The 13,875-nt window shown below is 48.5% G+C and overlaps 2 protein-coding genes across 2 annotated transcripts in view; both read right to left on the bottom strand.

The window, feature by feature from the left end:
- The window catches only part of LOC119391248 (uncharacterized), a 108,389-nt gene extending 99,350 nt beyond the window's left edge, over positions 1-9,039 (bottom strand). Inside the window, exon 1 of the mRNA XM_049415213.1 lies at positions 8,865-9,039. Within this exon, the coding sequence (XP_049271170.1) occupies positions 8,865-9,039 (175 nt within the window). The remainder of the gene's footprint in view (positions 1-8,864) is intronic.
- LOC119390101 (ADP-ribosylation factor-like protein 6-interacting protein 1) overlaps positions 1-13,875 on the bottom strand; it is a 351,524-nt gene that overhangs the window by 33,155 nt on the left and 304,494 nt on the right. The gene's annotated exons all lie outside the window — the stretch shown is intronic.

Here is a 13,875-nt window from a genome sequence, read left to right as displayed (position 1 = left end):
GCCTGGCGAATCCGTCCTAATGTACGTCGAAGAAATGCACAGACTGTTTCGAAGAGCCGACCCAACGATGTCTGAAGACAAGAAGGTGCGCTTCTTGATGCGAGGCGTAAAAGAAAACCTTTTCGCTGGGCTTTTACGGAACACCCCCACTACCGTTGAAGACTTCATAAAAGAAGCCAGCCACATCGAAAAGTCGCTGCAAATGCGTGCAAGGCATTATGACCGCCTATCGACGGCAACGATGGACAGCACTGCCAGAACTACTATCCCGCACGACGAAAGCCTCAGGGACGTTATCAGAGCCGTAATCCGGGAAGAATTGCGCATGCTGTTTCCCTCTTCGCAACCTCAGCTGGCGTCTCTCAGCAGCGTAATAAGAGAAGAAGTTCACCACGCCCTCGGGACCCACGAACCGTGCGAAGCAATAGACGAACCACAACTGATGACTTATGCTGCCGCCGCTCGCCGTTCAGCACGCCCCTTCATCCCGCGCCAGAACAACCCTATGCCGCAACGTCGTCTTCCACCAGCAGACATGACCAGCCGCCCGCCCCTCGTTCCGCGGAGCTCCCCGAGGAAAACCGACGTATGGCGCGCACCGGATCAGCGACCATTGTGTTACCACTGCGGAGAAGCGGGACACATCTACCGCCGTTGCCACTACAGACAAATGGGTCTGCGCGGGTTTTCCGCCACCGCGCCGTGCCCACAACGCGGCGAAAGACCACGAGATATTGCGGAGTACCTCAGTGCCACTGAGTGGGGGCCCCGGTATTCCTCCCGCTCACCGTCGCCTGCCCGCCAACATTCACCGGAACGTCGGTCACAGTTTGCGGCTGCACGTGGCCGGTCCCCAAGCCCGGGAAACTAAAGACTGCAGCCACTGGAGGTGTGGTTGCTGTGGGCCAAATTTCCGAACAACCTCCGCCGCAGACGACAAGGATGAAAATACACGTGCGACGACAAAGCCACGCTTCTCCGAGCCTAAGTCACGAACCGAGGGAAACTATGATCGACGAATACACGGCGACGCGACGCATAAACAGCCAGACAACACGACGCAGCCGCGACCAAACCCCACGTCGGAACTGTAACGCAAGATCAAGAACGGCAGACCTCGACGTACTTATTGATGGCCGCAACGTTAGTGCCCTAGTGGACACGGGCGCTGACTATTCCGTCATTAGCGGGTACTTAGCCACTGAGCTAAGGAAAGTGAAGACGGAGTGGGATGGCGCACAGATGCGCACAGCTGGTGGTCATCTTATTACGCCGAAAGGAAGGTGCACGGCGAGAGTCACAATTCATGACGACACCTATCCTGTCACCTTTGTAATACTTCAGCAGTGCTCTCGAGACGTGATACTCGGCATTGACTTCTTAAAGGAACACGGCGCCGTCATCGATCTGAAGTCGCAGTCGATTACGCTTTCAACCGACCAAGCGGTAAACCGGGACCACAGTGCTGAGTGCACCGCACCCTTGAGCGTGCTCGAAGAACACGTTAGCCTCCCGCCCTACTCAAGCTCGCTCGTTACCGTCGGCAACTACAGGTTAGAAGCAATGGATGGTATTGTTGAAGGAAAACCGGAGTTACTGCTTGACCGTGGAATCTGTGTCGCTAGAGGTATCACTCACTTCAAAAACGAGTGCGCACAAGTACTGGTCACAAACTTCACTGCGGAAAAGAGGCACCCCAACAAAGGCACGACTGTTGCTTTTATCGAAAATTTTTCCGAAATCAGCGAAGCGTTCAGCCTAATGGGCTCGTCGTCAGACCACGTGACCGAAGCACCAGAACCGGAGCTCACATTTAACGTCAACCACGAGCTGCCAGTGCACAGACAAGAACAGCTGATTAACCTTCTGCGGCAACACAAAAACTGCTTTTCGTCGTCGTCGAAAATCAGACAGACGACAATCGCCAAGCACCGCATTTTCACAGACGAATTTACGCAGCCTGTTCGCCAAAGCCCTTATCGAGTCGCGACGCGAGAACGCGAGGCCATCAAGAAGCAAGTTGACGACATGCTACGTGATGACATCATTCAGCCATCGCAGAGCCCCTGGGCATCGCCCGTTGTGCTCGTCAGAAAGAAGGACGGGACGCTGCGATTTTGCGTGGATTATCGTCGATTGAACCGCGTTACAAAGAAGGACGTCTACCCGCTACCACGTGTCGACGACACCTTAGACCGTCTAAGTAATGCCAAATACTTCTCCTCAATGGACTTAAAGAGCGGTTATTGGCAAATTGAAATCGACGAACGGGACAGGGAAAAGACCGCTTTCGTCACGCCGGATGGCCTCTATGAGTTCAAAGTCATGCCATTCGGACTTTGCACCGCACCAGCTACTTTCCAGAGGGTTATGGACACGGTCCTGGTTGGCCTGAAGTGGCAAACGTGCCTCGTCTACCTTGACGACGTCGTTGTCTTTGCGGCAAACTTCGAGGAACACCTGAGCAGGCTGAGGGTTGTGCTCGAGGCAATCGAATCTTCCGGGCTGACCCTCAGACCGGACAAGTCTCGGCTTGCCTACCAGGAGTTGCTGTTCCTCGGCCATGTTGTCAGCAAAGATGGCGTAAGCCCGGATCCACAGAAAACTTCAGCCATCGCCGGCTTTCCGCGGCCTAAGGACAAAAAAGCTGTCCGCCGCTTTTTGGGATTATGCGCCTATTACAGGCGCTTTGTGCCGAACTTCTCCAAAATTGCTGAGCCGCTGACACGACTAACAAAATCAGACGTCGAATTTACGTGGGAAACTTCACAAGCCGAAGCATTCGCAGAGCTTCAACGCCGCCTTCAGTCGCCGCCAGTACTCGCGCACTTCGACGAAAACGTCGAGACAGAGATTCATACGGATGCAAGCAGCGTTGGACTCGGCGCGGTGCTCGTCCAAAGAAGCGACTCCCTCGAAAAGGTCATCGCGTATGCCAGTCGATCGCTCTCGAAAGCGGAGGCGAATTATTCGACAACCGAAAAGGAGTGCCTCGCCATTGTCTGGGCAACCGCCAAATTCCGCCCTTACCTCTACGGACGGCCCTTCAAGGTGGTAACAGACCATCATGCACTCTGCTGGCTTGCAAACCTGAAAGACCCGTCAGGCCGCCTAGCGCGTTGGAGCTTGAGACTTCAAGAGTTTGACGTCAAGGTCGTTTACAAGTCCGGACGCAAGCACTCAGACGCCGACTGTCTTTCCCGCGCACCCATCGACGCTGCCCCGCAAGATGTAGACGACGAGTCCTTTCTCGGAGTGCTCAGTGCTACGAATCTCGCCAAACAGCAGCGAAGCGACCCCGACATGCGCGCCTTGATTGAGTACCTGGAAGGCAAGACCTCATCCGTTCCGCAAGCTTACAAACGCGGTCTATCTTCATTCTGCTTGGAGAATGACCTTCTGGTGAAAAAGAACTTTTCCCCAAACAGGGCAAGTTTCCTTCTGGTCGTGCCTCCGGAACTTCGCACAGAAATTCTGCATGCTTGCCACGATGAACCAGCGTCAGGTCACCTCGGATTCACCCGCACACTGGCAAGAATTCAAAAGAAGTACTACTGGCCCAGTCTCGCCGCCGACACGGCGCTATATGTAAAAGCCTGTCGAGATTGTCAAAGGCGCAAGAAACCCCCATTGAAGCCTGCTGGGCATCTAAAGGCGATCGAACCACCCTCAAGGCCTTTCCAGCAGATTGGAATGGACCTTCTTGGACCGTTCCCGACGTCCGCTGATGGAAACAAATGGATCGTCGTGGCAACTGATTATCTCACTCGTTTCGCCGAAACCAAACCTCTCCCCAAGGGAAGCGCAGCGGAAGTCGCCAAGTTTTTTGTCGAAAACATTGTACTGCGACACGGGGCGCCCGAGGTGCCTATTACTGATAGAGGAACGGCGTTCACGGCTGACCTGACGCAAGCAATCCTGCACTATAGCCACACAAGCCACCGCAGGACGACAGCTTACCACCCTCAGACTAACGGTCTTACTGAGCGTCTGAACAAAACCATTGCCGACATGCTATCTATGTATGTAGACATCGAGCATAAGTACTGGGACGCCGTGTTGCCCTATGTAACTTTTGCATACAACACCGCAGTGCAGGAAACGACACAGATGACGCCATTCAAATTGCTCTATGGAAGAGAACCCGTGACAACGCTTGATGCATGCTTCCAAACACGACCGAGGAAGAGAACTTTGACGTCTCTGTCTACCTGCAGCGAGCAGAAGAGGCTCGGCAATTGGCCCGTGTACGCATTCAAGCCCAGCAAAAAGCCGACGCCCGACGCTACAATCTGCGTCGAAGCGACCAACAGTATCAACCTGGCGACCGCGTCTGGGTATGGACTCCCTTTCGAAAACGAGGCCTGAGTGAAAAACTGCTGCGACGCTACTTCGGACCATACAAGATTTTACGACGACTAGGTTCTTTGGATTATGAGGTTGTCCCCGACAACTTCACCTGTTCACAGCGACGTCGCCCACGCCCTGAGGTGGTCCATGTCGTCCGCTTGAAGCCTTACCATGAACGCTGCTACTAACACACTAATAATCGACTTCTTTCTTTGTTCATGTTAGATTTTGCACCATTTTGTCTTACAATCATGTGTTTCATGTTTAGTTACAACATCGGGACGATGTCTCTTGAAAGGGGGGCAATGCCACGTGGGCTATGCAGTTGGTCACTGCAGGCGCGCTATCTTTATCATTTGTTGCATCTGTTTCTTTTGTTGCACGCGTGGAACTATGCGCGCAGTGTGTCGGAGTTTAACTATGTTACTGCTTTCTTTTTGTGTGTCACTTGACGTACTGATAAGATACGTCACACATGGTCTACGCCTTGTTTTAAAAGAGCGCGCAGCACCGAGGTGCAGTGTTCTTTTACGCCTACCAACAGCCGCGCCTGTCGACGTTACTGCCGAGGAATTCGGGCACATGCTCGACCAATAAAGTGGTTACCTCCCGGACTGTTTTCGGGTTCCTACCGCACTAGTCGCAAGACTACGTGACAATATCGTTCGAGCTGACGGTTGATTATAGAGACTGCTCAGACTACCTTGTGAACGAATTTAGAGCGCAGGAAAGACGCAGAGAGTAACACACGCAACACGAGAGCGTCGCTAGGATTCACCTTTTCAGTCTGCCGTCTTGCCCGGAGCTTTAGAAGTTTGTTACAAACTAGGCAATACAAACTAGGCAATACAAACTAGCCCACCGATACATCCCATTTCTCAGGCTAAATACAGTTTGCTGTTAATCGTGTTTGAACATGTTTCCTCAGACTTATGACGGTTTCACAAGTGTTTTATTTGTGCCTGCATGCTCGCTAATGTGAAAACAGATGCCAGTGATAGGTACAAAGAGAGTCCCAAGACTCCTAACGCATGTGCCCGAGCACAACTATCAGCAACGCACTAGTAGTATTAGCCATTTGTTTTAGCGATATATATACACACACACACACACACACACACACACACACACACACACACACACACACACACACACACACACACACACACACACACACACACACACACACACACACCACACACACACACAACACACACACACACACACACACACACACACACACACACACACACACACACACAACACACACACACACACACACACACACACACACACACACACACACACACACAGATATATATATTCACACAAGTGAAAGAGTTGACGGTACTTGGTAAACTCAGGCTACCGCGCTGTCTCTTGCGTTATAGTATTACCATTCAACACCTAAACAAACTTATTTGATTCGTTGCAACAATAATAAACGGAGCCTTCATAGGAGCGTATGTTTTACAGAAACCATCGTGTCTCTCCAGTGAGTGTTCGCAAATATCTTCCTTTTATCCTTCAGTTTATGGCCAGACCGAGTTTGTCTTTATCGCAGCAGGCCTGCACGATTCGCCACCCCGGTTCACATCAATGGGGCGCCTGGGAGTTGGCGTTGAAGCCATGGTAAATAATTTGCGCGTACAATAATCTGTGAGCCGCAGTTGACACCCCTTTATATGTACAGATTTATATATTCAGTTAAAGTTTATTAAGATCGCCAGCTTGTCATTCATAACTGCGAAGCATTGCAGCCTACAGCTTCGGGACCTCTTTCGGTATATTGTTACTGGGTAAGATTTTCAAATGATTGAATGACTAAAGTTCTATCTTCTTAAAATATGACAGTAGTTAAAAAGCCTATCCCCCTAATTACCCTCCCCACCTTTCCCCAGCTACGGCCGCACTTGTCCAACACCACCAAGACTATAGTCCCCCCCTCCCCCCCCATCAGAGGACAAGCGCCCCCTCCCCCTTCCGCCCCCTTTATTCTTCCCAACGTTACTACATTAATAGTCTAGTAACGTTGCCACTTCCCGACAATTTCGTTCCCTCCGACGCACCCCAGGTGAAGATGCTGCCGGCGCCGTGTTCTTTTGTCTTTTCAACTTCTTGAATTTCAGTACCTCCAGGGTTTCTTGGACTAATATTTACTTAAGATTCCTCTCATTGCTCGTAAAAACTTGGCACCGTTGCACGGAGTGTTTCCTTCAAATTTTGTGGCCACATTAAAAAAAAGAAAACTTAACATCTCATTCAATAGCAACGTGGAACGCACTTCTAACATATTTACATCACAGCGTAACTACGCCGCTTCACACTGCACAGTGCCAGCGCTCGAGTGACGCCTAAATAACGCCACGCGGCACAGTGTGTGTTTACGTGCTATAATACACCAGTGGCACTGCACAAATCGGAAGACCAGTGATTTTCGTTGTTTTCTTCACTTATCGACTAAAGAAATACGCCACAAGTACGCCATAAGGGCGTTTGGATTGCTTGTTATGTTGGTGTCGACAATCGGTTAACGATGGGGTATTCCTGTGGCGACAGGTGGTGACAATAACCAGTGCGCAAGAAATCATCCGCGAATGATAACACGACGCATTCCACTAAACCTCGTGTAAAATTAAGTGCTTTTTTTTTAATTACATGGTCCTTTTATACATGACTTGTTGACGTTATTGCAGCTTGTCTCATTCTTAAGATCTGTGCCATTATAGCGATGGGCTGACGGTTTCCGAAGTCTTGCCTAAGATACTATAGTGGAATTATTTCTTGAAGTACTGCATGCACGACAATGTACGCTCTGTTAGTGAAACGACAGACGTTGTCCCGCATAAGGCTCATTATTATGACCTTCACGTTCAACGCTGCAGGTGATAGACATTGAAACTAAGAAGCCTCTCGGTCCAATGCAGCACGGCGAACTCCTAATTAGAGGCCCCGGCATTATGCGTGGCTATTGGAGCAGGCTTGATGAGCCATGCACCGATGCTGAAGGCTGGTACAGAACAGGTGATGTATCGGGAGATAATTTTATAAGTAAGCGACGAATCTATATGGATACTCTTTACTCACAGGTCTTCCATACTCTTTGGCGAAAAAACGTTGTATGCACGAACACATGTGCTTGCGCTATGTGCCTTCTTCGAATAACTGAGAGCTGAGATGGTAGGTGTTCATGTTAAAAGACGGGGCGTCCAAACACGGACACAAGTCAACACAAACGCCGACGCGCTTGTGTTGTTCTGACTTTTCTCTTGTGCCCGTGTTTGCACGTTTTAACATGAGTGCCTTCTTCACCGTTACTCTTCCCGAGAATAGGACCACACATTTCTTCAGCAAATATGAGGTGAGAGAGAGAGAGAGAGAGAGAAAGTAAGTAAAAGAGAGAGAGAATCACCACTGAGGAGTGCAAATATTCTAACGTTCTTAGGATAGCGAGTCCTAAGACAGCATTCTTTGGACAGCGTTTGAGACACTTAGATTGGAAAACCTTAGATGTATTATTATGTCATGCATGTCGTAAGTATCAATTGAAGCTCGCATTTCGTGTCTTTTATATCTTTGTGTTCACGCCTCCGGAGCTCGACGGGGTTCTCATTGCACCTCAGTGTCCGGACATCCTTCCTATCGGCGGCCTTTGAATGATAAACAAACAACGCTCTATATTAAGACCAAAGCCTTAGATGCCTCATCAAACGTGAAAAGCGACTATCGGTGGCGACTACACGAGTGATGCAAAAAACCATCACGACATGATGACGTCATCATATGACGTTTCAGTTCACCAATATGGGTGACGTCATCACAGCGTCACTTTGACGTCATTGCATGCCGTCATCGATTGGTCAAAAGTGGGCCGATCCCGGAGGCAGTGCTAAACCACGTTGGGTGCAGAAAGCTTTCAGGGGGGCGGGGGTATCAATACTATCGTACTGAGAAGAAAAAAAAATGGATAGCGTGCCTGGATAGTCCAGGACACTCGTCTTCAGATCAAGGGTACGCGGGTTCGAATCCCTCCTCGTACAGAATTTCTTTTTTGGCAAGAATTTTTCTCTTTCTCTTTATTTATATCTTTCGTTCCGTCTCTCTCTTTGTTTCTTTTTTTTTCTTTCTTTCTTTCTTTCTTTCTTTCTTTCTTTCTTTCTTTCTTTCTTTCTTTCTTTCTTTCTCACTCTCTCTCTGTACTCGTTCTCAGGGTTATTAGAGGCCACGCTGTAGCGGTGAGTAGTGGGAACGGCCCAAATTCTGTGGTACATACCCGTTCATGATGATAGTTTTCTGATAGGCCGCACATACGGCTAGCCTAAACTGCTTCGCTGTTAAAAGAAGATGGCTTTCGACCTCGGGTCGTCTTAGGCAAATGCACAAGGGATAGTGTTAGTTTTCTTTCAATATCTTCACCGTATCACACTGCACTTCGCGACTTACACCCACGCTCGTATATACCCGTACAGGTGACGAGTGTTACTTCGACCACGAGGGCTGGCTCTACCTCGTACAGCGACTGAGCGAGTCTATATCTACTGCCGGAACGTAAAAGTTGTGCCGGCCGAGATCGAAGCAGTCCTGCTTCAGTGCGGCGACGTGAGGGACTGCGCTGTCGTCGGCCTGCCGCACCCGCAGGCTGGACAGCTGCCCCACGCCGTGATCGTGCCGAAGAGCGACCGCGGCCATCTTGACCCGGAGCACTACATCAGATTTGTCGACGGTTTGTGCAAGCGCCTTCCTCTCCATTTATAGTGTTGCATATTTAAAGAGGTCACGAACCACCCTTCGGCCTTGGTGAAAAATCGCATCATGCGGAAAGCAGACATTGCTATATATGAACAGCGCAGACAAATTTCGTAGTCGTTCGCGGCAAGGATGGTTGTGAAGCGAAGCGCGAAAGTGGAATTTCCTCAGGCGCCCTCTTTTCAGCCCATGCTCAATTTCTTCGGAGCTGTCGGCGCCTACTACAGCTTGACTTCACACAGCAGATAGCATACTATTGGCCGACAACCGACATAAATCAAGGGCGGCGTTTGGATCAGATGCGCTTCTTGCAGATGCGCTTTTTTGGATCAGATCATTTGGATCAGATGCGCTTCGTGCTGCCGCAACGCTCCATAGTCCGCTAATATTACACAGTTATATAAGCGCCAGGGGAGTAGCCAGGGCGGGGTTCCCCGAAATTTTTCAGTTTTGCTTGCGTATATGTGCACGCGCACATACAAACGCACGTACGAACATACATAAAGTATGGTTGAACCCCCCCCCCCCAAAAAAAAAAAAAAAAAAAAATTCTGGCTACGCCCCTGATAAGCGCGCAGGAATTGCAACGGGAGAGAGCGATCGCGTTTCATCACGTGCGCTCAAGGTCACGACGTGCGCTGATGTAACTTCCTTCCCGCGTGCAATCCCTCGGTGTGTAGCTTCCAGCGCGCTCGTCGGGACGAGAGGAGAGAGAATGAGCTCAAAGCGTATGACAAACCCTGCAATTCCGCTCGTTCTTGACGGATTTGAGAAATTTTTGCGGCAATCGATTTGTCAGGCAATACACTCCAATACCGATGTCATTCCATGATTAATTGGAAAACTGGTTCATGACCCCTTTAAAAAGCGTATCTTGCATTTCACGTACGTCCCCTTTTTGATATGTCGTCATTGAAGCGCAAGTTACAAGCTAACTGCTACGATAATCTCACAATAGGTTGAAAGAACACATCGATCCTAGAGTAAATCAAAGTGCCTGATTTCTCCTGCGGTCGACGTTCCTTTTCTGCATATTGTTATTTTTGCCGAACGGATGGTCTTCTACTAAAACCTCGATTTTGCAAATCCAGATTGCACAATATGTTTTTTATGACCTTCCGCATTACCAAAAGAAAGAAGCAAGAAGAAAATGGATCGATCGCCCTTGGAAAACGCAACGGCAGATGGAGGCTTAAGAATATTTGCACATATAAACAAACACCCAAGAAAATGAACGGAAATATTCCACCGTGATAGCTTAACTGACACGACATCACGCGAGTAGTGTGATTGATGTGGAAGCAGATCCTTATGCCTACTGGCTAACACTTCCTCCGGATGATTGGCCAATAATAGTAAATTTCCAAATGAGATGGCTTGGGATGCTGATCCTGTAAGCATTTTCGTGCTTTTTCAGTCTGATCTGCATTTTCAGTTTTTACGTTCTGATTAAACACGCAAATTAATTTTGCTACTGCCTTTACTGGCTTCATTTATATTCTCCATATAGCTGTTACTAACAAAAAAAAAAAAGGCTGCACATTCCCTCGTTTTCCTGGTTCATATTCAACTAAACCTAAATTGAAAGTTTAATCGTTGGGAACTAATGTACTAAAATAACTTTTAACACGCTTACGTCCATCTGCTCATGTCCAACGTGCCATACATCTTTTCTATTGTAGAGAGGATGCCTAAACAATGTCATCTTGAAGGCGGCGTCACACTCGTCGATTCGATCCCACGCAACAAGCTCGGAAAGGTGGCGAGGCACGAGCTGCTGAATTTGGTGCTCGAGCGACGCAACCAAGGCAACGAACAGTAGTGTTTCGGATGGTCACGTGATGCAAACAAAGGGGCTCATGGAAGTGATTCAAGAGCCACGCCAAAAACATCGACGGCAGAATTTTAGCAATTGCAACGGTATACCGTTGAAATAAAAGCCATTCTATAGAGCCATTATTATTATTATTGCCTATTCGCAAGTGCCACGCGTGGTGTGCCGTTGGTTTGCAGAGAGCATTTACTATATACGTGGTGCCCAGTGCTTGACGTCGATGACGTTCTTTCGACTTTCCTTTCACAACCGCCATATGCAACGAGCGGATCGATGGCCTCAAGATCTTTGCAACTTTATTCAGAAGGCGCTGTCGTCGAGGCGTGAGTTCAGAGACAGCACCTCTACATCCCGTGTGGTGCGGTATCAAAATATTTCAATGTAGTACACACAGCGGCAGCTCTTCACTTCCTGACAACACATGTGCACAGTGTACATCCCAAGATGGCGGTCGATGTCGATGGAAGGAATTTAGGGGCAGCCCCTTAAAATTCGAATCGCGAAACTTGTCAAGACGTACGGTTGGGCTGTAGTTGGTTCATATACTTGCAGTGAGATAGCGCCAGCGAAAACAAGTTGTTAATGCGCCCTGTGTGCCCCTGTCGTTCCTTTGAGTCTGGTCCTAAGTTTTCGCTGGGGCTTTTTTACAGAAACCTCATATTACGAGTCCAAATGTGCGCTGAGATCGCAGTTTTCGCTGTGGAAAGCAACAGTTTTCCTTTTACGCTCTTAGACATGAACCAAGCCTAGTAAGACGACCGCGTCATGGCGCCTTTAATACCGAAGGATGTCCATATCACTGAGTTTTTGCTGGCAAAGGCAAGTCAAGTCATCTTGTTCTCTTGACTGACATGAACATAGTTTCTCTCTTTGAAACAACTGCCCTCCATTGAAAGGGCACGTTCATTAGTCGAAACACTTCTACCGTTTACCTATACAGTAGAACCCCTGGTTTGCTCTTTATCCTGAAGAGGCGTCGGTCGTTCAAGTGTATATTACCCTGTATTTTTTTGGCGCTATGGGATCCAACGTTTCCCACAGTCCCACAACAGAAGTTGACTGATTGCACTTACGAATACGGAAGACGAGTCCATATTGGTCGATCCGCGTCGGGTGTCCGACCTTTTTGACCACAGTGTTGGAGACAGAGATGCGCGAGAATTCGTTCTACCACTGCACAGCTGGTGACGATGATGATGATATCTTCTTCCTGATAGTACTCACCCCCAAAGAGGTATGGGCCAAGGTCCGAGTGTGGAAGCTAAAAGAAACCGGAAATTTAAGTTAAAAATAAAACATCGAATGAATGAAAATGCCAAACGAGCAAGCGGTCCGACTATCAGATGGAATTTATGGCAGAGATAATAACCCACGTGGTACGATGGCGATGATAGCACGAGAGGCAAGAAGAAGAAGAGTGATGGGTCAGTCTTGTCGCATCAAGAACTCGTGCCAGTCCCCCTCGTGGGTATGAGCCAGTCTCCTTAAACACACAAACAAACAAACAAACAAACAAACAAACAAACAAACAAACAAACAAACAAACAAACAAACAAACAAACAAACAAACAAACAAACTCGTATTAAGAACACGAGAATTCAACGTTTTCTATTTATGGAATGCACTGGAAAATAGCTCATTCACTTTGAGGATTTCCGACACCTTCGCTTCCTGTGAAACAAAAGGAAATGACCTTCCTGACTATTCGAGGAGACGCTATAGAGCTTCCAGCGTAGACTTACTTCACTTTCAGATTTCTTGCCTTCACAGATTTGAATTTAGAGCGATGGCTCTATTCCTCCGGGTACAAACCCAGAGAATGCTTCGTTCCGTAAATCCGACCTTCAAGCTCAGCCAAGATCAACGCCGGCGAAAGAGCTTCAGCAAAACACTAGTGCGTGCTGTACATGCTGTATATGCTGCGGGGAAGCTAAGGCAACGACGGAACATGTTTTGATTGAATGCGTAGCTATCCACCCACGTGTATGGTTGGGCACGACCTTGGATGAAGCTTTGAGTTCTAGGGACAAGAATGGAAAGCTGTACACGTCCGCGATAGAAATAAGCAAGAGACGGTTAGAGTATTGATGGCAGAAAACTAGACAGAAAGGACAAAAATAACTAGTGGAAAAAATAGGGACATTCTGCCGCAAAAGGCAGAAAACTGGGCTGCGAATTTATGTTTTTGTTTTCTATAGTAAGATCGATTTAATCAAAGTATACAACGCATTAGGCCAACATAAAAAAAGTGCTTTTTTGTTTTTTGTCGAGCCTGGTGGCACACACGTCACCGCCCCGTTATAAAGGGGACGCTCATAGCATCCATCCTCCACCGCGTGTTCGCGCCTAGGGCTCCGGCGGCACCGACCAGCGTTTGTGTGTTGTCTTGTATAGTGACACGTTGGCTCTCTTGTCGCGGCGTACGAGTAGATTTTTCGTCGTCCATGCCTAAGCCAAGACATGCAGCTAAGTTGAATATCTACAAAGCAGTCGTCTCGTCCTTTCCCAAAGCAGGATAAATCTAGGACTCGAGAGACAAACTTAGGTTAACCGCGATCAACCACGACAAATTTTTTCGTTCACTATCGTGTTTTCATTTTGTGAAGCTGAACCAGTCGACCATATATTTTTTTCTTTCATACCACCGCTTTTTCTCCGTCCGCGGAATGTTTATCGTCATGCCGACTGGTAATCTGGGCTTAACCTTAACAAAATCAAACCTTTAGTCGTTTGGAGGCCATCAATGAAGCGCAGACCACAACACAGTTACAGCTGCTGTGGTGAAGCGGTGTAGCGGCTGCCTCCAATGACAGGGGTACTTAGTGAAATGCTGCTTTTCTAATGAGGAGAGAGGCACCCATACGCGGCGCTCCGTAATGTAAGTACCCATCTTGAGAAGGGTATTCACATTTCTCCCACCCACGACTCCATTGCGCAGTGCCCT

This window comes from Rhipicephalus sanguineus, chromosome 4 (genome assembly GCF_013339695.2).
Source record: "Rhipicephalus sanguineus isolate Rsan-2018 chromosome 4, BIME_Rsan_1.4, whole genome shotgun sequence".
Taxonomy (NCBI): domain Eukaryota; kingdom Metazoa; phylum Arthropoda; class Arachnida; order Ixodida; family Ixodidae; genus Rhipicephalus; species Rhipicephalus sanguineus.
Note: the sequence above shows the minus strand (reverse complement) of the source record. Positions and strands in the feature narration are given on the sequence as shown.